Source organism: Aspergillus uvarum (genome assembly GCF_003184745.1).
Source record: "Aspergillus uvarum CBS 121591 unplaced genomic scaffold BO82scaffold_23, whole genome shotgun sequence".
In the NCBI taxonomy this organism is placed as follows: Eukaryota; Fungi; Ascomycota; class Eurotiomycetes; order Eurotiales; family Aspergillaceae; genus Aspergillus; species Aspergillus uvarum.
The window spans coordinates 1-25,153 of NW_020291320.1; the positions used below are offsets into that span (position 1 = coordinate 1).

The following is a 25,153-nucleotide window of genomic DNA, read 5'->3' on the forward strand; positions in this document are numbered from 1 at the left end:
CCCCTCTCCTGCATTCCAGCTAGACCCCCAGACTAAACCCCCGTAGATACGTCGTCAAATCCCTCGGCACCAAACACGGCATCACGCCGACCTTCATGGCCAAGCCGCGCGAAGGCCTCCCCGGCAACAGCGGGCACATGCACATCTCCCTCGTCTCGCCAGACGGAACCAACGCCTTCCACCGCTCGACTCCCGACCCGTCCCCACCGTACCCGGACGTCGCCCACCTCTCGGACCTGGGCCGGCACTTCCTGGCGGGGATCCTGGACGGGCTGCCGGACATCATGCCGCTGTTCGCGCCGACGGTGAACTCGTACAAGCGGCTGGTCGAGAACTTCTGGGCGCCAGTGACCGTCTCGTGGGGGCTGGAGCACCGCGCGGCGTCGGTCCGGGTGATCGCGCCGCCGACGGCCAGCCCCAAGGCGACGCGGCTGGAGGTGCGCGTGCCGGGCGCCGACGCCAACCCGCACTTCGTGCTGGCGGCCATCGTCGCGCTGGGGTGGCGCGGCGTCGCGCGCAAGCTGGCCCTCCCCGTGCCGCCGCTGTCCAAGGGGGAGGAGATGGGCGGCGCGAGTGATAAGGGCGTGCGGCTGGCCAAGTCGCTGCGCGAGGCGGTGGGCGCGTTCCTGCGCGAGGGTAGTGTCGCGCGCGAGGTGTTCGGGGATGCGTTCGTGGAGCACTTTGGCGGGACGCGCGAGCATGAGTGTCGGCTGTGGGAGGAGGCGGTGACTGATTGGTAGGTTTTCTGTCTCTGGGCTTCTTGTGGGCTGTGCTAATTTGATTGTAGGGAGGTGAGGCGGTATATCGAGACGGTTTGAGGTGGTGGGCATAGAGGAAGAGTTGGCAAGGCAGGGATGATCCACGGATTACGAGACACGACTACAGATATCATTGACTTTTTGTTTAATACACCGGGTATCAAATATGATGCTAGGGATAGACCCTACAGTTTGCAGCACACCCATAGTACCCCAGACTAGAAGAACTCAGAGAGAAGGTGGCTAACCACAAGCCACTAACCTCCACCCCGTGTCCCCCAAACCTAATCTTAATCAGATAACCCAGAGACCAAACCAGCAACTTCCCAACTACACCCAACTACGAACACAGTACTCTACCACCACCTCATCACACCCCAGTTCAAAAAAGGAAGCATAATTCATTATAAACACAGGGCCTGCTCCCCGACCAATATTCATATACATATCCATTACCAATCATGCACTCCCTTCCCCACATTCCCTCGGTTATAAACATTCACCCATGGGTATAGTCCCATTTTGCCAAACGGGAAGCAGTTTAGATATACTCCCAAGCAGCCGCACTCCCATTGCGACCAACAGCCAACGCATCAAAGCCCAGACAGTCACCAACATTCCCAGAGGGAACGGTAGCGTTGCTCCAAGCAGCGAAGACCTGCCACTTGCTAGCAGTGACAGCAGCGGCACCCGCAGCGGGGGTGGCCGACGGGGCAGCAGCGGACGACGAGACAGCGGCGGGGACAGGGCAAGCGATCAGGCCGCTGTTGGGCAGGGTCCAATACCCGAAGGTCGAGCCGGCGGTCTGGGAGTAGCTGAAGGCGCCGACGACGGAGCCGGCGGGGACGTAGGCGGAGTGGGGCTGGGTGAAGGCCAGGGCGCCGCTGGGGGCGATGTAGACCTGCTGGCCGCCGGGGACGGAGACGTCCTTTTTTCTGGTTAGTTTGATTGTATAGGGTTGGTGGAGGGAGAGGAGGGAGGGGAGAAAGGGGGGGGGGCAGTACCAAAGAGTTGGCACCGGCATCGAACACAGTCTCAGTGCCGGGCGGGCAGCCGCCCAGCTTGGCGACCTGGTCCGGGCAGTAGCTGGAGGCGTTCTGCAGGCCCAGGTAGAAGCCCCCGGAGGCGGCGTTCAAGGGCAGCAGGTGCACGGGCGAGCCGGAGCGGGCGGACATCACCGAGAACGAGTTGTAGTTGGCCTGCGCCTGCTGGGTTTGGGGCAGAGCCGAGACACCGGCGGCGGCGGAGAGGAGGGCAAGGAGCTTCATGGTGGTGGTGGTGGTGGTTGGGAGGGTGTGTGAATGGTAAAGATACTTAGTCGATGGTTGGTGTGGATTGTGTACTGACAAAAGATATCCCGGGGAAGAAAGAAAGGTCTTTATATGCCAATCCGTCCCTTGTGCCACTGGACTCACTGATTCGTGGCTAACTAGCAACTCTACTATGCGGGTTTAGCAACGCGATGAGTGAAACATCCCCACTCCATCTGCTGATCAGCGGAGTGTGTCTCGGGGACATTCCCCCTTCAGTCACATTGGGAACTGGTTGACCAGGTTTCACTCGCCTTCGTATTGATTGTTAGGCACTGCAGCTTTGTTTTCCGTGGGAAGTTGGGGAATGGCCGAACAATGCCCCAATTCCCCCCCCCAAATGACATTCTGTTTAGGTTATCATTCATCAGCAACCGTCTTACCCGTAACCCGACCCGAAGCTGCCGCTGGACCCTGTGGATCCCTTCACACAAAGGACTATTTTAAGCCATGACATCATTCGCTGCTTCGCTTCTGGCGCAGTCAGTCCCGGTCCCACGGCTAAACTCGATCGAATATCGATCGATGGCTGCAGAATATTCACGAACACCTCCAACTAAAACTAGTCTAAGACATCACAAACCAAAAAAACCAGGCAACCTCAAAAATCGGCAAGTTTCTCTTTACATATACATATATACGAATGCTAACTGCATGCAATGTAACTGTATAATGTTTGAATGTCTCGGATTCCGCCGAATTTCGCCGAGGTTCCCCTCCAATGTCCTTGCGACGGTGCCTTTCTGCCTCAGGTCTAATGTGTGTCTCACTACTAATCATCACAATGTACTGCTCATGTACTCGGCACCATTCCCAATGGGCAACGGACTCATCACGAATATCAGAAACATTCAATATCCCCCTCGTAAAGGCAGGTCGCGTGAGCTCTGCCCGACCCAGATCGCAAACTCGCCATCCGGCATCACCCAATTCTGCTCCCGCACACTCCAGTAACTCAGGTCCTTCCGGGACAACGTCATCACCACCGTTTGCCTCTCCCCGGCCTCTAGCGCGACCTTGGTGAAGTTTCGCAGCACGCGCAACGGAAACTCAATCGGTTCAGGCATCCGCTCCAGCTTCACCTTGCTGGACCGCCGCGCCCCCTCGTGCACCTCCACCCAGTCGCCATCCTCAGTCACGTCCCCAGGAAATGAGACATACACCTGCACCACGGTCTGACCCGCCCGCGGGCCTGTGTTGCGCACCTCAACCTCGACATTCACCACCTCGTCATAGAGCGATGGATTCCCGCCCAACCCTCCGCCGGCGGGCGATAACGGCTGCGGTCGGTCGTACCCCTCCGGGTAGTGCGTGTAGTTGGCCGCCGCGGTGCCATCCATCGACGTGAGGTACGGATAGATGAACTGAGGGACCGCCCGGAACTCTGCAGGGAACAGCACCGACTCATTGCGTGGAGGCTCCGCGTCGTACCCGGGGGGGAAAACGGTCTGGGGCGGTCGAGACGCCGGGAGACGGGACTTGGACTGCAGCCCCTGGACATGAAGATCGGCAAGCTCAAACGTCGTGTACGACAATCCAAACCCGAACTCGAATCGTGGCGTGATGTTGTGTCGATCGAAATACCGATGATCAATATACAGCCCGTCCTGGAAATCTACCTGCGGCACGGGTGCATTAGGCTCATACAAGACCTGCGCCCCGGGTCCGTAGTCTTCCAGACTCTTGCCGACCGTGTACGGCAGCCGCCCACTGGCATCGACCACGCCAAACAAGACGTCCATCAACGCATTGCCGCTCTCTTGACCAGGCAGATGGGCGAAAAGCACGGCATCAACCCCTGGCAGATCGATCCACGATTCCACCACGACAGGACCCACCGCATGCACCACCACCACGGTCGGCCCAGCGCAGTTTCGCGCGACCGTCTCGATCAGCGTGTCGCCGCCCTTCTGCAGGAACAGATCATTGCGATCGCCGTGAATGCCGCCCGCGGAGATGAAGCCTTCTCCCGAGTCGGCATTGGCGAACACCAGACAGAGATCCTTGTCGGCCACCTCCGCCGGCATCACCGCGTTGCGGAGGTAGGGCCTGAGTTCGATCTCCGTCTCCCAGGCGGACTGCAAAGCCTCAAAGGGGCTGACCAGATACGGGAACTCGGCCGTGCCGCTGCCCCAGCCCATCGCCAAGGTTCCTTGGTTGCACCCGCGATCGGCGCAGGCGTTGGGACCCTGTGCGGGGCCCGCATCATCACCGTAGACACCCACGCGAAACACGGCTCCCGTCTCGGTCGTGGGGCGGCGGGACAACGGGAGGGTCTGACGGTCATTCTTTACGAGCACAATCCCCTCGGTCGCAACCTTGCGCGCGATGATCCAGTGGGCATTGTCGCCCTCGCCTTGCGCATTAATGAAGCGATTCACCACACCGTAGGTCTCATCACCGGGGGATCCCTGATAGATCCAGCCAACCTCGTCGTTGGTCCAAGAGGAGAAGTTGGGACCACCGTTCCCTTCAGGCGGTGGTCGCTCCCACGTGTCTTGGCCCAAGTGGTACCAAGCAGCTACGATGCGAGTGACCATATCGTTCAACCGCTCCATGGGGACCGAGGTGTTAAGCACGGCGCGAGTCAGCTCCGATCCCCAGAGCGACTTGCCATCCGCCCAGTGAAGACCGTCACCAGGCATGCTCATGTCGAGCCCGCCTAGAGCGCTATTGATACCCGAGCGCTGAGCCAACCAGTCGGACTGCACGAAGCCCTGGAAACCCAATTCGTCCTTGAGGATCCCGTTCAGCAGCTTGCTGTTCTCACAGGCGTGGCTGTTGTTCACCATCTGGTACGAACACATGACACTGGCGACATCAGCCCGGATGGATTCCGCGAAGGGCCAAAGGAAGACCTCATGTAGCGCACGGTCGTTGATGTTGGATGACAGGGCCGTTGCGATGCCCCACTCGTAGGGCTGGCGGAAATGTTCCTGCTCGTTCATGATGTAGTGCTTAGCCGTAGCCATCACGCCGGTGCTCTGGATGCCACGAATAGTCTCCGCAGCGGCCACACCCTGCAGAACTGGGTCCGCCCCAAACGCTTCCCAATTGCGACCACCAGCAGGCATCATCCCCAAGGGGCCCATAGAAGGACCGAGAAGCACATTGACACCTTTGGTGCGCGCTTCCTCGCCCAACGCCACGCCCCGCTGACGGATCAACTCGCGATTCCAGGTCGCTCCGGTGGTGATTCCAGCAGGGAAGGCAGAGATCAAATCAGCATAGCGTAACCCCAGCGGCCCGTCCTGCAGACACAACGAGGGAAACTTGACCAATTCGGCGGGCGCTGCATTGCGGTTCAAAGTTAATCTCCCCGTAGTCACCAAGCCAGGGTGTTCCAATCAAGACGAACCTGTATTCCCCACACACATGCCCATCTGCCATCCGACGCCCGTCGTGATGTTGATCTTCTCGATGAGCGTCATATTCCGCACCAACAATTCCGCCCTGCGATAATCATCCGCCCAATCCTCAAGGGCACCACCCTGCGGCGTCGGAAACCATGATTCGGAGGGGAGCATATCCTGCACAAACGAAGCAAACCACAATGAGCCAACATCCTCTTACACTTGTAGCAATCATGTAACCAACGAGGAAAAAAAAAACTCACCACCTCCACCCTCCCCGTATCCCACCCGCCCCGCGCCGCAAACCGCAAAAACACCCACACCAACGCCCCCAACACCACCACGACCACCAGCAGCGCACGGCACCAGACCTTCCGATAATAGTATTTTGTTGTGGTCGTCCACCCCCACCCCATATGCGGCGTATGCTTCTTGAACGTCGACGATCGCCTCCGATGATGCCGTCCCTTCGAGCCTCCCTTCCTCAACCCCACATCCGAGCCCACGGAGCGCGCATCGCTGTCGTCGCTGTCCCCCTCCTCACCGGAGAGATCGAATTGATGCGCCGCAGTCAGGAGCTCGCGTTCCGCGGCGGTGATGGAGGAGAGGTAGGCTTCGACGTCCGAGGGGCGGGCACTGTTGTTGGTACTGGAAGGGTAGGCGTAGGCGGGTTTGGATGCGGTGGAGCTGTGGCGGCTGTGGGTGTTGTCGATGCGGTGGAGTTTGATCTGACTGCTGCTGCTGCTGCCGCCGCCGCCTGTACTGTGATTGCGGGGGTTGTCGTCAGCATCGGAGAGGTCGGAGAGGGTGAATCGGTCGTCGATGTCGGCGGAGGGTGAGGATTCTTCTTCGGGGATCGGGGCGAAGGAGGAGAGTGATTTGCGGGAGGGCGCGTCTTGTTTGAGGTGGTCCCGGTAGGGAGGAGGGGGGCCCGGGTTGGGTGGCATTGTTGGCGGAGTTTTAGATTATGAACAAGTGGTAGGAAATCATGGATCAGATGGATGCAAACGAATGTGAAGGTGCACAGGATGAAGAGGACATGTCAGAAAAAGGAGAGCAAAGAATTGCATTGAATTAGGGGAGAGGGAGATGGAGAGGGAGAGGGAGATGGAGATGGAGACGAAGGGATGGATGTATGGGGATTGGATGATGAAGGAGGGAGAAGTGGACTGGGGAGATTGGGAGTTGTGGGAATTGTGCCAATTCGCAGGTTCTGGCCAGGGGATTGTCACCGCAAGCTTTCTGGCATTGGTTCCTGCCGCGGGCAATCCGCGCCGGGTGGGGTCGAAACTGGGGCTGCATGACGACAACTTTGTGTATGGTATTGACGGGGTAAGTTACCGTAGGTTACAGCAACCTGCTACGTATCTTAGGTTAAAGGGTGTTCCATACGGAAATCGAAAAACCAAAACGGAATGGATGCTCTATGCTGAGAATCTCGTCTACAGCTCTATATACTCATGGACAGTCATCAAGCAAACAAAAAGGTCTATAAGCCAATCCAGCAATCATCGCGGTCATTCATTCTCTACTCCTCATCATCCGTGTCCGGAGGCTTGGGAGTACCTTTGGGACTCTGCAGCCACTCCAGGTGACGCAGACGACGACGCGCCTCGCGCTCCTTCATCTGCGCACGAGTCATCTTCTTCTTCTTGCGAGCCTTGAACTTCAACTCTCCTTCTTCCGCTCCCGAGTTGACCGCCGAGGCGGCGGCACTGGTGGTGGCCGAGTTGGCCGCCGTGCTGCCGGGCTGAGGGGTGCTGGTGGCACTGTCCTCGAAACGATCAAGAGCAACAGCATTGTTGGTGCGGCCAACGATGCGACCGTCGGCAATGTGCAGCTGTTCGGGGCACAGCGCACCCACGAATTCTTCGTTGTGAGAGATCATGACGACACCACCCTTGAAGTCACGAATGGCAACCGCCAAACCACCCAGGGAATCACGATCCAAGAAGTTAGTGGGCTCGTCCAGCACCAGCAAGTGAGGGTTGTTCCACATGGCTCCAGCCAGCACGACCTTGACCTTTTGACCACCAGACAGACCAGAGATCTGGTTGTGAGCGGCAATCTCGGGGTCCAGACCCACATCCTCAAAATGCTTGGCAATGATCTTCGGCTCGAGGATACGGAAACCAAGACCCTCGCGGGATGCCTCGTGGTCGTCAAACTCCTGCACTAGCTTGGCAAATCCCAGCTCGGTAAGGGTTTCACGAGAAATCATGGTGTTGTGCTTGGGAAGAAGACCGATCCATTTCCTAGACAGTATGTTAGCGATATGTAGACGATCCCACATGACACCTCGGCTTACACTTCATATTGGAAGGACTTCTTCCACTTCTGACGACCCATCAGAGCCTCAATGCGACGAGGTCCACGGCCATCACCCAGATCCACAGGCTTCTCCAGCTGTGCCTTGTCCTGCTCGGTCAGGATGCGGGTCTGCTTCAAGTGTACTTCACGGTCATCACCGTTGGCGTAACGCCACTGCAGGTACTGGCTGGGAGTCTTCTCCAAGTGCATCTCGACGTGCTCCAGAGCGTGCTGCTTGATGTAACCGATACGGAGGTTGGGGTGCTTCTCGACCTTGCCGGTTTGCGGGATGGTCTCACCCGTCAGCATCTTGATGAAGGTCGACTTACCCGCACCGTTACCACCAATGATAGCGACACGCGAAGAGAGGGTCAACGACAGCGAGGCGCCAGTCAGCGAGGGCTTGCTGGCTCCAGGGTAGGTGTAGGAGCAGTCGGTCATACGGAGAATGGAGCGGGTGTTGGACTTGATACCGGAGAGGATACCGGGAGGGGGGAACTTGAACTGAACATTGCTGGCGGACAGGGTGTAGTAGCTCTTGGCCTCAGGCTTGACCTTGACGAAGCTGCGCGGATGGTTAGTGATTGTCGTCAAGTGAAACGGGATAGAAGAACACTTACTCGGCCAAGTTACCCTTGTAGCAAACCAGCTTCTTCTGCTCGTAGTGGTAGATGTCGGTACAGACCTCATCCAAGAAACCCGAGTCGTGGGAAACGATCAAACTGGTGATCTCAGTGTGAGCCTTCAGGTACTCCTGAAGCCACTTGACGTTGGCGACGTCCAAGTGGTTAGTAGGTTCGTCCAGCAAGAGCACATCGGCCTTGAGCAACATGGCACGGGCCAAAGCCAGCTTCATCTTCCAACCACCAGACAGGGATCCGACGCGCTGGTTCTGACGACCCTCCGGACCATCGGTGAAGCCGAACTCCAACAGAACGTTACGGACGTGCTCTTCACCCTCCGCAGCAATCTTGGGGTCCTTCACAACGAACTCATAAATGCTCAAATCGGCATCCTCACCCTGGTTGTGCTCGACGAAGCAGGTGCGGACGACATCCTGCGGGGGGAAGCCCTCCAGCTTGTCGTTGGCGATACTGCGCATGAGAGTGGACTTGCCCGCACCGTTGCGGCCACACAGACCATAACGGTGTCCCTTCAGCAGACGAAGGTTGGTGTGCGAGAGCAGCAACATACCGCCGTAGGCCAGAGAGAAGTTGGCGTTGACAATTTCAACCTCGTTGGGGTCTTCGGGCTCGGGGCGACCATACTTGCGGTGATCCTCCTCGATGAAGTGGGCCTCCAGGGCTGCCGCGACTGCGTCGTGCTTATCCTCCGCCAAGAGACCGCGCAGGTAAGGACCGACGCAGGTGGGGATGCGGTCAAGCATGCGGCAGTTGACATCCTCACGAACCATCTCCGCGACGTAGTTCTTGCCGAGCTCGAACAGAGTCACCAGCTCGGGGTGGGCCAGGCCGCCTTGCTCCTGGATCTTAGCCTCCAAGACAGTGCGAACCTCCTCGGGGGTGATCTTAACGACCACGCCGGCAGCAACGTCCTTATCGGCCATAGCCTTCTCAATGACGTCCAAAGCACGGGTGGCGAGCTCACGCACCTCAGGAAGAGAGGCACGGTCCTTGACGCGCTGCACACCAGGCTTCAGCTTAGGCAAGAAGGTACGAGCCTCAGCGGGGTCGTGGACCAGCTTGGTCAAGTTCTCGACGACGACAACGGTCTGGCGGAGGGTCTCCTGGGGGGTAGTGGGGGCGTTGAGCGAGCGTTCGAGAAGGGGAGTGAGCAGGGCGAGAACGGGGGAGGTGACAATGGCGACGAAAGTGGTCTGGGACAAGGCATGGATGGCCTTTTGCAGGGTCTGCTCGGAGGGCTGCTCCATGGTCTTGATCAGGAGAGGAATACGGGGGGCGACGTCGTCGTTGGACAGCAGGGTAGTGATGGCGTTCATAGACTTAATAGCCTGCTTGGCAACTTCGTTCTTCAAGTCGTGCATACCGGCCTCGACCAAAGGAATCAGGTCCTTGAGGGTCTTGCCCATGGCCTCGCGCAGCAAATCCTTCTCGCGCTCCTCCTCGAGGGAACCCGCACCCATCTGGGCCTTCACGGCCATCTTCTCAATGAGAGCATAGGCGCCGACGAAGCCCTGCCACTTGGCGGTGTTGCGGTTCAGATACGCGGAGAGGGCGGGCAGGAGGCCGTTGGCGAGGGCTTCAGCCTTCAGGCAGGCGAAGAGAGCGTCGATGGCGTACTGAGCAGCCTCGCGGACGACAGCACCCTTATCGGCCAGCAAATCGAGGGCGAGGTGCAGCAGACCACCGTCCTGGAGCAGGAAGACGACTTCGCTGAGAGGGTGTTCGCGGGGGAAGCGTTCGAACATGGCGCCGAGGATCAGCATGGCGCTTTCGCGGAGAGCGCCATTCTTCTTATCGACAGCGGCCTTCTGGATCTGGGGCAGGATATTGTAGTGTGTGAAGCCGGCGGCACCAACACTCTGGATGAGCAGGTTGGTCAGGGCGTAGGCGGCATCGAGGGACTGCTGGGAGGTCTCTGCGTTGAAGATGGTGTGGATGAGGGAGCCGATCTCCTCGTAGGTGGGGGGGACCCCGGAGGGGGTTTTGGAGACAGCGGTCTGCATGGCGGGGGTGGGAGATTCGGGGTGAGGCATTCTAAATATGCAGGGGGTATTCTATTGTGGGTGAAGGCTTCCAACCAGCACAAGCCGTAAGCCGTGATTTTTGAGGGGGGCGGAGAGGGGCGTTCAGCCTCGTCGGAGCAGGTGAGAGAGATAAGAGAAGAAGAAGCTGAATGGAAAGAACTATACAACCACAAATCAAACAACACAGCAGCAATCCTCCTGGAGGATGCGTTCCAAACACCAAAAACACAGAAAAAGAAGAGTGGAGAGGATACACAGCGTAAGATGAAGGAGGAGGGGGACGGGAGAAAACAATGAGATGGGAGAGAAAAATCGAGGCGGGCGGCGGGGGACTTTTTTTTCGGAGGCGATGATTGGCTCAGGTGGGCAGTGAAATCTCTGCCTGAGGCGTGGCTGGCGCCAATCAGAGAGATGTGGCTCAGCAGGGACAAGGAAGCCGCCGGTGAGGCCATTGATGACGTAAACATGTGAGGCGGTGCGTTTAACGATGCCTTAGAGCCTGAGTCAGACACCCTTATGCCTGAGGAACCAGGCGGTAATGGGCTGCCCAGATCGGGCTTGCCATATTGGGGTTACCCCGCACGGAGAAGAGGGGGAGAAGATCCACCGTGGACCCGGTGGGTGGAGAATCACTAACAATCACTAAGAAGTGGTCTGACAGAATCCATCCCAGAATCACCTCCATTGTGATGTCGACTACAGCCTACAGGTCACTGTTGGGATATGATTAGGAAGCATGTTGCTTGTCGACAGTCTCCAGACACAAGACAGAAGAAAGAGACTTTCCATCCTCATCCGAACCATGGTGCTGGTCACCGCCGCAACTCAGTTGGGAGGCTATTGTGAAAGGCTAAGGTAGACCGACGCAATTATTAGGTGATGTGAATTGATGATCGGCGCATCAATAAAGAGGCGACGTACATATCTCCGGTTGCCCATGATTGCAGGCACATAACATACCCCTGGCTGTACGGCGGTGAATGGACTGACCGCATGCAGCCGTCTCCTCTCCCTTGCCTCGGTCGGACTCTCGGTATTGATCTCCGCGTCCAACCGCTCTCAAGGCCGAGGCTAGTTAGTCCGACTCAGTACTAGGTATATCTGCGCCTGTGTCGAGGTAGCCTGAGGGCCATTTCCCCTCCCCTTGTCTCCCCTGGTAGCACCTTCACACCTTCACCTTCACCCTCACCTTCACCTTCACCGCACACTTTCACACCTCTCCCGCAGAACAACACTCTCACCCCAACAGTCAGGACAGGATCTTGACTCCTCCTTTCGACTTCTCTTAAGCGATTGTTTACAACACAGACTCACAACATGGCTCTCCCTATACGTACCACCACCCGTTATGCCTCGCGACTGACCCAAGTGCGTCTCCCTTGGTATCTGCGTGATTAACTCCCCATCTGACCATCTGACCCTCCACCCCATCCAGTCCCCCCTCTTCCGGCGCTCTTATGCCACCGAACCCGATCTCAAAACCGCCCTCAAGGCCGTCATCCCCGCCAAACGCGACCTCCTCAAACAAGTGAAAGCGCGCAGCGACCAGGTCATCGGCGAGGTGACCGTGGGCAACGTCATCGGCGGGCAGCGGGGTCTGAAGGCGCTCCTGTGGGAGGGGTCGGTGCTGGACCCGAACGAGGGGATCCGGTTCCACGGGAAGACGATCAAGGACTGCCAGCGGGAGCTACCCAAGGGACCCGTGGGCACGGAGATGCTCCCGGAGGCGATGTTCTGGCTGCTGCTGACGGGCCAGGTGCCGACGACGGCCCAAGTGCGGGCCTTCTCGCGCCAGCTCGCCGAGCAGTCCCACCTGCCGCAGCACCTGCTGGACCTCATCAAGTCCTTCCCGCGGGAGATGCACCCGATGACGCAGCTGTCCATCGCCGTGGCCGCCCTCAACACGGAATCCCGCTTCGCCCGCGAGTACGCCCGCGGCCTGCCCAAGACCGAGTACTGGGAGCCGACCTTCGACGACGCGATCGCCCTGCTGGCCAAGATCCCGCGCGTCGCCGCGCTGGTCTTCCGCCCGGACGCCGTCGACCAGGTCGGCACGCAGCCGCTGGACGGCGCGCTCGACTGGTCGGCCAACTTCGCCGCCCTGCTGGGCAAAGGGGACCCGACCACGCACGGCGACTTCCACGATCTGCTGCGCCTGTACCTGGCGCTGCACGGCGACCACGAGGGCGGCAATGTGTCCGCGCACACGACGCATCTGGTGGGCAGTGCCCTCAGCGATCCGTTCCTCAGCTACAGCGCGGGCCTGTTGGGGTTGGCGGGTCCGCTGCACGGGCTGGCCGCCCAGGAGGTGCTGCGGTGGATCCTGGCGATGCAGACGGAGATTGGGTCGGGCGCGACGGACGAGGCCGTGCGGGAGTATCTGTGGACCACGCTGCGGTCGGGCCGGGTGGTGCCTGGCTACGGACATGGGGTGCTGCGGCAGCCGGACCCGCGGTTCCAGGCGCTGATGGACTTCGCGGCGGCGCGGCCGGACGTGCAGTCCAACCCGGTGTTCAAGCTGGTGCAGCAGACGTCGGAGATTGCGCCGGGCGTGTTGACGGAACATGGAAAGGTGGGAGCCCCTCTCCCCGGACTTGATTAAGTTGTCAAACTGACAAATATGCAGACCAAGAACCCTCATCCGAACGTCGATGCCGCGTCGGGTGTGCTCTTCTACCACTACGGCTTCACGCAGCCGCTCTACTACACGGTGACCTTCGGCGTGAGTCGGGCTCTGGGCCCACTGGTGCAGCTGATCTGGGATCGTGCACTGGGCTTGCCCATCGAGCGACCGAAGAGTATTAACCTGAAGGGGTTGAGTGCATGAGGAAGAACGGACACAGCCGGGATAGCATTTCTTACTTCACGAGTTACATAGAGACCAATGCAGCCACCATGACATTATCCTTGAACGTAATGCTTTCCACTCGTAGTGGGTACAGGCTCGGGTCCGGGAAACGGCCAGGAAATTAATTTTGAGTTTCCCTCCGCGATGGAGGCTTGCCTGATCCACGGCGGAAGGAACGGCAGCCAACCCCGAATTGTTTTGATATATTGAATTTAGGTTAACATGATGCGAGAACGTGTCACGGTGGCTCTCGGATACCGTCGGCTCGAACTAAATCTAGCTTTCCAAGTTGGGTGGTACGTACAGTTCTCATATAATTATGAAAGCTCAGAAGTTAAGGCGTGTGCTTCGCCGATACAGAGCCAAGTATTATACGTTTCCTGTCATCCATGCAGACATAGCAACAAAGATATCATCAATCCTGTTTAGACGAAGACCCCGTAAATCACCCAAACATAGTCCTCAACCTCCCCTCCTCCATCACCTCACTCCAATGCTTCCCCATCCCGCCCACAACACCCACCTCCACCTCGCGATCCCCGACCTCCCAGATCCTCTGAATCAGCGCCTTCAGCACCCGGATCGGTTTCGAGGGCAGACTATACTCCAGCACACTGACCCGCTGCATCACCACCCGCCTTGCCTGACTCACTTGCAGGGCCATCGGGCTGAGCGGCCCTTCCGCACTCGACGAGTCCGGGGCCCGCAACCCCGTCGCGATGGACAGATATAACAGCGGTTGAATTACCCGCGAGCCCGACTCCAATGGGATTTTTTTGACCAGGTCCAGCAACTCGAGGGCCAGGGTTTGCAGACTCCAAGTCGAGATCTCCTCGGGACCCAGCTCTCGCGTGTGGTCGTCCCGGAGATCCGGGAAGGTTTGATATAGATGGAGCAGGGCGGCGAGGCGGTAGCCCTCGGCGACATCTACTAGATGAGAGAGCGGGGTCTGTGCGTCCCCCGTTTCGGTGAGGTTGCTGGACTGGAGGGTCAGGGATGATAGGGTCTGGTGGAGGGAGCGGGCGGCGTGGATGTCGCGGATGAGTTCTTGGAGGGAGTGCAGGGTGGCGTGGCTGGGGGAGCGGAGGCGCTTGCTGTGGCGTCTGCAGAGGAGGATGGTGTGTGCGAAGAGATCCAGAATGTGGCGGGAGACGCCGACCCAGGGGTGGGGGGAGGTGAATGTGGTCGTTGTTGTGATCCAAGAAGAACCGGGGATCGGGCCGATGAGGGTGGTAGTAGCGGTCGTGGCATCCGGCTCGTCGGTGACCACGCGGCACAAGATGTCCCAGTAGGCGCAGCTGTCGTTGAAGAACTCGAGGTACGTCCGGTCCGTGGTGCTCGCGCTGAGCATGCCCGGCTGGTTGTAGTATGCCAGAATGGTTTTCATCTTCTGGAGAAGGGGAATCCCCAGTTGCTGGCTGTCGGTCCAGCAGGTGGTCGTGCCGATGCCGGCGAGGGCAAGGAGGAGGCCTGTGGGGAATTGCGGTGGAGAGGTTTTGTGCTGCGTGAAGGAGGCTAGCTCCTGCTGGATGGACTGCATAGCTGCGGTCCACGAGGTGGTGGCTGTGGCGTGGAGGTGAGGCAGTTGCTCGGACAGGTGTAGGGCTGACATGGTCTGCAGACTGTGGAAGACGGCGGCGTTGTGGCTCCATGTGTGAGACGCCAGCTTGCGGATGAGGTTGCGGTCCGAGTCGAAGCTCGACCACATCGAACACACGTTCTTGAACCAGTATTCGATCAAGAAAGTGGTGGTTTCCGTCATGGTTGGGACGGAGAGGATGGGTTGTGGTACATCATTCTCGCGAGCGAGAACATCGCCCTGGAGGAGTGCTTCGAATGCGGCTGGCTCATCCACTTCATCCTCTTCCAGGACGCTGACAGGAGGATCTGCCTGAGCATCTTCTGGGTAATCCTCCTGTCCTTGCGACACAACTTGAGCCTGAGCTTGAGCCTGAACATCCTCATCCAGCCCCATCAACCATCCATAGCTATCCCCATAGATCCTCCCATACAACTCCGCCAGTCCATCCAAACTCCCGACAGTTGGTATTCCACCATTCTCGCCAACATCATTGCAATCTCCAACCCCCTCCGACGCTAACAGCTCAGACACAGCATCAAATGCCTCCTCCAACTGCTTATTCTCTAATTCCATCGTCGAGCCCGTCGACTCGGGACTTTCCCCCGCCACGCCTGTTATTGAATCCCCTCCCTCGCTCCCAGCCGTCCTCCTCCGTACACGCGCCGAAGAAACCTCATGCTTAGTCGACCATTTGAACTCGCGCTGATATCCGGGACACGTGCGACCTTGCTTCACGCAAGCGTTGCACGCTGGTCTCGTTTCATCGCATTGGATCTTTGCTTGCGGATCAGCCCCACGGTCAACTTTCTACACACAAATGAAAACATGGAAGGGAGGGGGGCCATACCCGTCTCGACTTACAGGTCTTACAGCCCGTCCGGAAGCGACGGCCTTGGCGGTTCTCTCTGCTAGATTTCGATTTGGTTGTTGTGGTTGTTGACATTATGCTTCGGAGTCACTCATTTCATCTGACTTGATAAAAGCTGCTGATAGATCCAAGATAACTTTGGTCGGAAAGAAGACGATGATTCTATTTCAATGATTTTTGGAAGAGCACAACCGCACCAAGGCCGAGGATCAACCGAAATGCGGAGAAAGAGGCGTCGATCTTATTTATACTAGAGCCATCCAGCCTTATCTCTCGCCTTCCACGTGCGGAGAGAGCGGGGGCGCTGCATGAGAGATAAGAGGGTAATGCGCTGATAAGACTGTTTCCTGTGTGACAAGGTAATGATAAGACCCGTCTGTTATAGCCATCATTATCGCACACAAGACGCAATCGTTGAAAATGTTGATGCCCCACAAAAATACTCCCTAGTGCACCCCCCCGGGGTGTCAGAATGTTGCGAGCGTAGCAGCCTTGCCCTCCTCTACAAACGTAATGCTAGTTTACTCCCGGCTCTAGAGTCTATTTAAGGGCCGTTCTTGGCTTAAATCATTAAAGCGCCAGCCATGCTCCTAGCATCACCAAAAACGCCAACCTCAAGAAAGACTAAATCGAGCAAAATGGCTTTCCCCCGGTAAGTTGACAGCTCCTGTCTCAGCGGTGTTCCTCGGCCTGACGGGCTCATAGAAAGAGATTCGCTGTGCGGTGCTTCCTCTTTCCCTACCCTCACGGGGGAGTGCCTACCGTCGTGCCAAATTATGACCCGAATAAACGATAAGTACCAGATCAAATCAAGTGGTAAGACTAGTACCGATGACGAGGAGAGACACGTGTAAGAGGCTCAGATTTACATGACCAATCGGAGTAGGGGACTTGTCAGAGGAGTCGGCCGGTTAAGAAGAAGAAGAAGAAGAAGAAGAAGACTTCATGACTTCCAGATATCGAGTCAATCACTGGAATATCACCGAAGACATGAACCTCGACGAGTTCACCTCCCTAAAGCACCAGACCCATCTGAAGAGGATGTGGCCCCGTATCCCTACACCCCTCTTCCCTTCGATCTGCCGTCCATCATCATCAACAAGGACCTCCTCATCCCAATGGCCGCCTGGACCGGCGACGTGACCGGTAGAATCCTCTCCGCCGTGACTACGGCCGCATCCTAAGGAACTCGACTGTGTTCGGCACGGCATCTACCACACAGGTCTATGGGTCCGAAGGGGACGAAAGCTGGATCGGGAGTTGGAGTGTCTGGGGTGTCTGGGGTATCTGAACTTCCCGTGTGATATCAAGTTGAGGGATTAGTGAGTGCTGAAATGCACGGGTTGATGTTTGATCTATATGGGAACCATTGTATGTATTGAGTAATTCTCAATCTTAGTTCACCCAATATAAATTCTGAGAAGGAGAAGGCCTGTTTACCCTATATAAGAAGCCCACTGTTTTCCCCTTGCAATTGGGAAGATTAAGGAAAGGAGCAAGTGGCCTCATTTCTAGTTGCCCTAGAGACGTGTAGACAGGAGATTACAAGCTGATCACTACATGTGCAAGAATTCCAGGGACCTGGAAGATTCAGTATGGCAGTCAAGGGCTTTATGGGGGCGGCGGCGGTGGCAAAGAGGTCCAAGACAGCGGCTAAGTCGAAGCTTAGCGCTTGTTGAAAATGAGTGGGGGCCATCGTCAACTTCATTTTCTTACTCTCTCTCACACCTACACCTCACATAACTCACATGTTGGATCGTGTCTCTCAGTCTCGTCCTCACTATATCACACACATGACAACCGCCTCTCTTTCTCTTTTCTACCACCCCCGCTTTCCAAAAAAAACAGGCAAACCAACAAGCTGAAAACAAACCATACCTTCCAGCATGTCCACCGAATCCTTCACATACTTCCCGCTCCTCCCTGGTGAGCTCCGCAACCAAATCTGGCGTTTCGCCCTGTCGTCTCTGATCAACGACACTTTCCGCCACCAACGGCTTTGCCACTACCGTCCGCACCGCGGCTACTGGGATCCTCGACGTCTTACCCCGATGGACCCAGAGTATGATCGCGACAACGAAGACCTGAATCTCTCCTTCGAGTTTCACCACGACCGCCTCGACCCGGTAGTGGTCTGTGTGCCTCTAGTGGCCGTGAGTCGCGAAGCGAGGGGGTTAGTTCTTCCTCTGCTGAGGGGGTCGGGGTTTGACGAGTACCCCAACGATAGCACCTCGCGGAAGAACGGCGGTGGCGATGCCGAGGGAGACGCTGGTCACAACAGCAGCAGAACTCGAAGTGTGTTATTCACACACCCAGTCGACCCCCTCCAGAATCCCCTCTACATCTCCCCCAACCACATTGAGGCATTTCTCACCGAACCCTGGGACCGGCTCTTCCAACCAGATCTCGATCATCGGCAGGTTAGTCAAACCGCCCCGGCGATGAGGCGGCTGGCGCTGCCGGCCACGGCGCTGGTGGCGCAGGAGGCGAAACCGGGAGTGGTGACCGAGGTGATGTGTGGATTCTACCGGACGGAGCAGGTGTTCTTGGTTGTGGGCGAGCCCTTGCCGGAGTCACAGGGACAGTGGATGCTCGAGACGGTAGCGGGGGCGCCGGTATGGTGGTGGGATCCGGTCGAGGAGCGGTTGGTTTTGGAAGGTGATAGCGCTGGCACTGAAGTGGATGATGATCTCGGAGACTCTGTGAAGCAGGTGGCTGAGGTGGTTGAGGCGGAGACCGAGCTTCGAACTCAGTTGCGCGAGGTCAGTACGCAGAAATTCGTAATACGTGTGGCCGTGGCCGTGCGGTTGGGTTGAAGAAGGGGGCTTCAACCAAGTGAAAACTGCGATTGTAGCATGGTGAACGCGCTCGGAGCATTCCAACCAGAACTTCGTAAGCTATATTATCTTCTCCTTGGCCAGGATTTCAAGTTCATCCATACATGGAGCTGATGTTATAGCTATGGATGAGCCTCACAGCACTCGTCCGCCCACAATCCATCGATGTCGATCTCGGGTAAGATTGGAGCTTTTACTACCGCGATATTTCACCGTAGATACCTTTTTTTCAGGGGTAAAAGAAAGGGTATAGACTCTCCATGTAATCAACCTCACACTTCTGGCTGTTCAGCAAGCCAATGGAAGCACCATATTAGACCTTAAGTGAAATCATGATCGACAGGAAAGCCTTATGCCCTCCTTGGCGAAGTGGGTCTCCTGCCTCGTGTGGGAAGACAAGATAGAGAGTAGACCAGTCAGCAGTCGGTCCTCAGACAGGGTTCGCGGGGAAACTGAGTCCATTGTTGCCAGCACTCATCAATCTACCCTAAATACTCGGCCTTCAACCAGGAAGGGAGATTATGGGCTGACCAGCTTACAAGGGGCAAACTCTGGGGACAATAATTGGTACGAAGTTGGAGAATCCAAAAGAAAGTCTACTTTGTGTCCAGCCAGTCTTTATGACATGCATGTTTGATGACGGACACGATTATGATTTGTTGACTTGCTTTTCGGCTTTGTTTTCAGCTTTGTTTTCAGATTTGGATCTCAATACTTACGTGGTTTTTCAATTGTGACCACATAAACGGTCGAATTAGACTGGCGAAAGTTCCACAGTCTAGATCAAGAGCATTATCTCAACTTGAAAAGGAGTGATTAAAGTAAATCGGTTTCTTCCTCTTTCTTTTCTTCTTCTGTTTTTTTTTTCTTTTTGTTTTTTTGGCAAATAGAGGTACAAAAGGATCTTTCTAACCACGGATATAAAATCATCCAAAAAGTAGAGCTAGCTGCCAAATGAGAATCAGAAAAGCATTCGGCAACTCTTCCCCGAAACCTCGAATGGGAAGATATCAACGATTCATCAGTCACCACGATTAAGAAAACTATGCACAATCTATCAGAGAATCTATGCTCCCCCGTAGGTTCCTCACCCCTTCTACCTCGCGCAAGAGAAGAAAATCTAAACCATCGACACCTCCTTCTGCATGACCCCGCCCTCCTCGCGACTCATCGTGGTATACCGACTAAAATCCCTTTTCTCCTCCCTCTCCATCAACCCTCCACCCCCTTTTCTCTCCTGTCGCTGCCGGTGGGCCGCCCGCCGGAAATACACCCGCTTGGTCCACTTCCACCCCTCCGCGCCCACGAAGAACAGCCCGGCCTCGACAAACACCACCCCCCACTCCCACGAGATCCCGATGTGCTTGAAGACCACGTCGTTGATGACAGGGATGTACAGGATCGGGAAGGTGGTCACGAACCCGATCATGATGCCCGTGAAGAGGAAGCGGTTGCGGCGGAGGGAGGCGAGCCAGCTGCGGAGTCTGGTCATGAAGGTTTTCGTGCTGGAATGATCCTCGGATCCGGTCGCCGGCAAGCTGAAGAAGCTCCGGCGCAGGTCGACCATCTCCCACGCCAGGAACAGCGCGAACCAGGTCATGCACACGAAGGTCGTGGCGCGGGCGCGGTAGACCGTGTCGCAGGCGGAGGTGTAGTCGCTGTTGCAGCCCGTCGCCAGGTTGCCGTCGCCCCAGGCGAAGAGGACCAACGAGAAGGCCGAGAGGGAGAGGGCCGCCATCCAGACGCCGTAGACGAGGGTGTCGATTATGACTTCCCAGGTGAAGATACCTTGTTTCTGTTGAGGGGCGTTAGTTTGGATTATTGTTGGGGAAAGCAGAGGGTAAAGGGAAGGGGGTTAGGGTTAACGTACATTTTGCGGCGGTCTGTCCATGATATCCGGAGCGGCCACTTCCATCCCCAGTCCCATGTCCGGCAGGCCAGAAGTGACCATGATGATCCAGAGGATCTCCACCGGCGCGATGGGGAAGACGGACTGGCCATTCTCGTCCTTGAAGGCCAGCCCGATGAGCAAGGTCAGGGCAAGGCCGACGTTCTCTGCCAACAGATGCAGGACGAACTTCTGGATGTTGTCGAAGATGCGGCGGCCTTCCTCGATACCGTTGATGATCGAGGCGAAGTTGTCGTCCGTCAGGACCAATTCCGAAGCGTCCTTGGCGACGTCGGAGCCGGACTGGCCCATGGCGATGCCCACGTCCGCCCGTTTGAGGGAAGGGGAGTCGTTGACCCCGTCGCCGGTCATGGCGGCGTACCGGCCGCGTCGGTGCAGGGCGTCGATCATGCGCACCTTGGTGGTGGGCGCGCAGCGGGCGATGACCAGTGGTAGGGTCGGCAGCTCGTCGATCTGCTCGTCGCTCAGTCGGTCGAACTGACTGGCCGTCATGACCATTGCGTCGGCGACGTCCTGCGCCACGCTGCCCATGTCGCGCGGGATAATCCCGACTTGCGCTGCGATTGCCCGCGCCGTGCCTGGGTGGTCGCCCGTCACCATGTGCACCGTGATGCCCGCGCGCCGACACTCCTCGATCGCCCCCGCCGTCTCCGGGCGCGGCGGATCATACAGCCCGATCAGCCCACAGAAGGTGAGGTCTTTCTCGACCTCCTCGCGCGCGGGCGTCTCGTCGCGAGACTCGATGGGTCGACAGGCCAGCGCGAGCACCCGCAGACCTTCTTTCGCCAAATCCTCCATCTTCTGCAGAATCTCCTGCCTCTTCTCCTCGTCCAGCGGAATGGCGTCTGCGCCTGCTGTCCAGACGGCCTGCGTACACGCCTCCAGCACCCGCTCGACTGCACCCTTGGTGAACACCATCTGGGCCGAGGTCTCGGTGTTCTCGAAAATCACCGACATCTTCTTGACGGTCGAGTCGAAGGGATACTCGGCCTTCTGCGTCCAGACCGGGTCCCGGCCGCCCGTCCACCGCTCCCGGCCCCACTGGAACCGCATGGCGAAGACCTGGATGGCGATATCCGTGGGCTCGCCACGGGCCTGCCACTCGTGCGACTCGTCCGAGTAATGCACATGGGCGAGGTTCGCCATGGCAGCGACATTGAGGTACTGCTGCAGCAGGGTGCCTGACCCGTGGGCATTCAGCAAGCCCTCCCTGCGCACGTCCCAAGGCTGACCACGATCCCCTTTTTCAGTGTCTGCTCCCTTTTCCATCTCACTCTCTGCCCTCGCCTCCTGCCCCGAAACCAACCTCACCCCATCCCCGTTCTCGGGATCCAAAACATCACCCCCCTCACCCACAACCACCAGCCCCCCAACGCCCGCCACCCAAGCCCTCTTCACCACCATCTTCCCCTGCGTCAACGTCCCCGTCTTATCCGAACAAACATCCTGCACCGCCCCCAGCATCTCAAGACTCTCCAACCGCCTTACCACCACATTCCGACTAACCATTGACCGCGTCCCCGCCGCCATGGTAATCGTCAACACCACCACCAAACACGCCGGGATCATCGCCAGCCCCGTGGCGACCGCATAGATAATGACCTCGCGGTCATTCCGCATGCCATTCGCCCCCATCACGACCAGCGCAAACACCACCGCGATCCCGAAGAGCACCAGCGCCAGCGCCGAGAGTTTCCGCTGCAGGGGGGTGCCCGTGTTCAATCCGAGAAAATTGAGGACGTAGGCGCTGGTCGAGAGGAAGAAATTCGCCAGCGGGTTGATCACCTTCTCGCGCTTCTTGGGGGTGTCGTCGTCCGGGTTGGTGCGCGGGGTGCGGCGCTTGTAGTGGGTGGACTTGTTGGAGGCGTGCAGGGCGGCGGCAATCAGGCCGATCTCCGTGGCCATGCCCGTGCTGGTAATGATGCCGCGCCCGCGGCCCCGCGTGATGGTCGTCGAGCTGTAGGCGATGTTGAGGCGGTCGCCGGGCCCGGTTTCCGCCGCATAAGTGTCGTGCGGGGTTTTGGCGATCGGGAGGGATTCTCCTGTTAATAGGGCCTCGTCGGTTTCGAGGTTCATGGTTTCGAAGAGACTAGCGCTGTTTAGTATGTCGCTGTCCTTCTTTTTGAGAAGGGAGGGGGGCAGTTAGGGTTACTGGGGTTGGGCGGAGGCAAACTCACCGAACATCGGCAGGCACGGTATCGCCCACCTTCAACTCCACCACATCGCCCACAACCAGCTCCTTGGCCGGCACCGTCTTGGTCTTGCCGTCGCGGGTGACGGTGCCCGTCGGCGAGCTCAGCGACCGCAGCGACCCCATCGTCTTCTCCGCCGCGAAGTCCTGGTACACGCCCACGACGATATTCAGCCCAATCACCGCGGCGATCACCCCGCCTTCGATCCAGGATTGAATCCCGAAGCTGACGGCCATGGCGATGATGAGGACCTGGACGTTGTTAGCTTGTTTCCCTTCCATCGAAGGTGTAGAGGATAGGGGAAGAGGACAGTAAACGCACCAGCATCATTGCATTCGCCACCTGCCGAATCACAATCGTCAACAACGAGACCCCCTCGTCATCCTCCAGCTCATTCGGCCCATCCTGCTGCAACCGCGTGGCCGCCTCGGCACTGGAGAGGCCCTGGTCTGGGTTCACATGGAGTTCCTGGAGGATGGCCTCCCAGGGTAAGGAGTGCGCCGGTTGGGACAGATGCGTGCGGGGGGTGCTGTTGTCGCCGCTACTAGACTTGGATTTCATCTTCCAATCGAGTCAGGTGGTTCATTCGGAGTAGATTGATAATCAAGAGAGAAGAAAAGCAAGCAATCTAAAAGATGTCATAGATGATGGCAGTATGCTCTAAACCATCCAACTCATCAATCGTCTAGATTTCTTTGCTGAATACAAAGGACCTAGCTAGATCTGGTATCTGATCGATTTGGAATCTGTCCTGGAACCGAGGAACGCAAGGGGACACAGCCTTAAATAACTCTATCATCTCCGATTACCTCCATTCACCCACGCTCGGCATACCTCGCTTCGGTGAGAAGCCCATCACTGAGACAGTGGGTGAATTTGGGAGGCAATTGGGGAAAATGTCATGCCCAGATCCCGCCAAGAGTCCCACCAATCCAGTGAGGGGATTCGCCGCTGCGACCATGACGCAGACAGTTGTGCCTCTATCCATGGTTCCAAGTCTGGGGAAGACCGTGACCGGATGGGCTGCATGGGCTGAGTGGGAGGACGTGATTCGTTGAGCCGAGGAGTGTACTGTAACTTACCCGCTGGTTCACAGCCAAGCTGGTTCCGCAGCGCGGAGAAAGATAGAAGAGGCCTAGCCCAGCCCAGCCCTTGGCGGGAAGATGCATCGCATTCTAGGTAGTCCTCGTGTTTGCTCCCGTTTCCCTTCGGTCCTTCCTGCGTGATGCCTTGAAACAACAAAGCAACACTGCATTAGAGAAATAAAATAGGGGGACACGCTTTAAAGTGTTCCCACCCCCGGTCGGCTGGACCAGCTTTTTTTTATTTTTTAATTTTTTTGTTTCTCTTACTTTTCTCCCCCTCTGCTGAGTTATCTACTCCTACTGCATTAGCTCTTTCGACTGATCTTATGCTTGCTCCTGCTTGCCACGAGTGAATGCCCTGCGTGTCTGTCTGACTGTTCTTACATCCATATTCCTTGTAGGAATACGTCTATACATCATACCTCTCACGCATCGCAGCTTCACGTGGTCCCCATCGATTCCCTGATCATATTTCGCTTCGCATATCATATATCACTTTATCAAGTCTCATTGCCGATGGCGGAGCACGACCCTCCCCCCCCAAGTGGCGAAATCGTCGGCGTGATCATCGGAGCCGTGGCTTTATTCATCGTCATTAGCTTTCTGCCGATGTAAGTTCTTCTCTATCTGCTTTCCCCGCGGCGGTTCAATTGTCTGTTGGGCGCTCATTCGTGAGATATTCGTCATTCGTGGTCTCCGCCCACCCACATGCCCCCCTGCCCTCCCTCCAGCCCTACTAATCCCCCAAAGAGCCTCTCCAAGAAACCCGCCAAGATCTGATCTCGTTTTCCGGCGTACCACTTATCATGGCGCCAAGAGCTTGGGGGAGTCTTGGGATCTTTCTTCCTTTCTTTTTTTGAGTTGGGGTAAAGGATGAGGGGAGGGCAGGGCCACCGAACAGTGACCTCACCAGACCCTATACCACCCCCCAAAATCACCAAACGCTCTTCAACAGCTATCACCACCATAACCAACATCAAGACTAACAATATGGCAAAACACAAGAGCTATAACGTGGCACCGTCGCCGCCGTCGCGCCGCCACCGCCGCCGCCGGCGCATCCTCCACCGCACCCACCTCCGACCCCCACCGGCGGGACAGCGCCCTGCAAGCGCTGACGGGGCGCAATCCGTCGATGCAACAGCTCCCCATCAGCGTGGAACGCTGGCTCGAAGAACAAACCCATTCGGGCACGAACGAAACCTGGCATTATGCCCAGGAATCCTGGTACGTTTGCGTTTTGTGTCCTGTTGGACGGATTTCCGCATTCGGCGGGGGTCTGGAAACTTTGTTTCGTATCGGGTTTGCTAGGTTTTTCTTGGCTGGCTTGGCTGGGTTGAGTCGAGTTGCCCTTTCCCTGTCGCTTGCGCATGCGTTCTCGCTTGGGTTTGGGTTGTTGCTTATGTCATGGTTTATCTCTCTCTCCCCCCCCC

The 25,153-nt window shown here is 57.3% G+C and overlaps 9 protein-coding genes across 9 annotated transcripts in view; 4 read left to right on the top strand and 5 right to left on the bottom strand.

The window, feature by feature from the left end:
- Positions 1-46: 46 nt before the first annotated feature.
- BO82DRAFT_364263 (putative glutamine synthetase) lies at positions 47-818 on the top strand (the record flags this gene model as incomplete). Its single annotated transcript, XM_025636938.1, has 2 exons — positions 47-736; positions 788-818. Coding segments are annotated over 2 exons (721 nt in total), but the record flags the coding sequence as incomplete, so codon positions are not given.
- Positions 819-924: 106 nt separating this feature from the next.
- BO82DRAFT_308816 (putative IgE-binding protein) lies at positions 925-2,367 on the bottom strand. Its single transcript, XM_025632330.1, has 2 exons — positions 1,763-2,367; positions 925-1,686 (listed from the first exon to the last, which is right to left on the bottom strand). Exons 1-2 carry the CDS (start codon positions 2,024-2,026, stop codon positions 1,300-1,302), a joined length of 651 nt encoding a protein of 216 aa, XP_025492415.1. The 5' UTR covers positions 2,027-2,367; the 3' UTR covers positions 925-1,299.
- A 363-nt stretch (positions 2,368-2,730) lies between these two features.
- BO82DRAFT_353789 (beta-glucosidase) lies at positions 2,731-5,676 on the bottom strand. Its single transcript, XM_025635050.1, has 2 exons — positions 5,427-5,676; positions 2,731-5,383 (listed from the first exon to the last, which is right to left on the bottom strand). Exons 1-2 carry the CDS (start codon positions 5,456-5,458, stop codon positions 2,920-2,922), a joined length of 2,496 nt encoding a protein of 831 aa, XP_025492416.1. The 5' UTR covers positions 5,459-5,676; the 3' UTR covers positions 2,731-2,919.
- Positions 5,677-6,949: 1,273 nt separating this feature from the next.
- BO82DRAFT_334062 (putative mRNA-nucleus export ATPase (Elf1)) lies at positions 6,950-10,676 on the bottom strand (the record flags this gene model as incomplete). Its single annotated transcript, XM_025633245.1, has 3 exons — positions 8,352-10,676; positions 7,730-8,296; positions 6,950-7,676 (listed from the first exon to the last, which is right to left on the bottom strand). Exons 1-3 carry the CDS (start codon positions 10,406-10,408, stop codon positions 6,950-6,952), a joined length of 3,351 nt encoding a protein of 1,116 aa, XP_025492417.1. The 5' UTR covers positions 10,409-10,676.
- Positions 10,677-11,386: 710 nt separating this feature from the next.
- Positions 11,387-13,306, top strand: mcsA (putative citrate synthase Cit1). Its single transcript, XM_025632331.1, has 3 exons — positions 11,387-11,767; positions 11,835-12,971; positions 13,026-13,306. The coding sequence occupies exons 1-3, from the start codon at positions 11,717-11,719 to the stop codon at positions 13,224-13,226; spliced, it is 1,389 nt and encodes a 462-aa protein (XP_025492418.1). The 5' UTR covers positions 11,387-11,716; the 3' UTR covers positions 13,227-13,306.
- A 386-nt stretch (positions 13,307-13,692) lies between these two features.
- On the bottom strand, positions 13,693-15,788 carry BO82DRAFT_431774 (Zn(II)2Cys6 transcription factor; the record flags this gene model as incomplete). Its single annotated transcript, XM_025640737.1, has 2 exons — positions 15,677-15,788; positions 13,693-15,603 (listed from the first exon to the last, which is right to left on the bottom strand). Exons 1-2 carry the CDS (start codon positions 15,770-15,772, stop codon positions 13,693-13,695), a joined length of 2,007 nt encoding a protein of 668 aa, XP_025492419.1. The 5' UTR covers positions 15,773-15,788.
- Positions 15,789-17,422: 1,634 nt separating this feature from the next.
- On the top strand, positions 17,423-18,869 carry BO82DRAFT_353790 (uncharacterized protein). Its single transcript, XM_025635051.1, has one exon. It carries the CDS (start codon positions 17,584-17,586, stop codon positions 18,511-18,513), a length of 930 nt encoding a protein of 309 aa, XP_025492420.1. The 5' UTR covers positions 17,423-17,583; the 3' UTR covers positions 18,514-18,869.
- A 712-nt stretch (positions 18,870-19,581) lies between these two features.
- Positions 19,582-23,196, bottom strand: BO82DRAFT_334068 (sodium P-type ATPase; the record flags this gene model as incomplete). Its single annotated transcript, XM_025633246.1, has 4 exons — positions 19,582-20,329; positions 20,405-22,532; positions 22,621-22,886; positions 22,957-23,196. The coding sequence occupies 4 exons, from the start codon at positions 23,194-23,196 to the stop codon at positions 19,655-19,657; spliced, it is 3,309 nt and encodes a 1,102-aa protein (XP_025492421.1). The 3' UTR covers positions 19,582-19,654.
- Positions 23,197-24,625: 1,429 nt separating this feature from the next.
- The window catches only part of BO82DRAFT_353792 (uncharacterized protein), a 1,299-nt gene continuing 771 nt past the window's right edge, over positions 24,626-25,153 (top strand). The window contains exon 1 of the mRNA XM_025635052.1: positions 24,626-24,947. Coding sequence (XP_025492422.1) covers positions 24,856-24,947 — 92 coding nt within the window. The 5' untranslated portion in view covers positions 24,626-24,855. The remainder of the gene's footprint in view (positions 24,948-25,153) is intronic.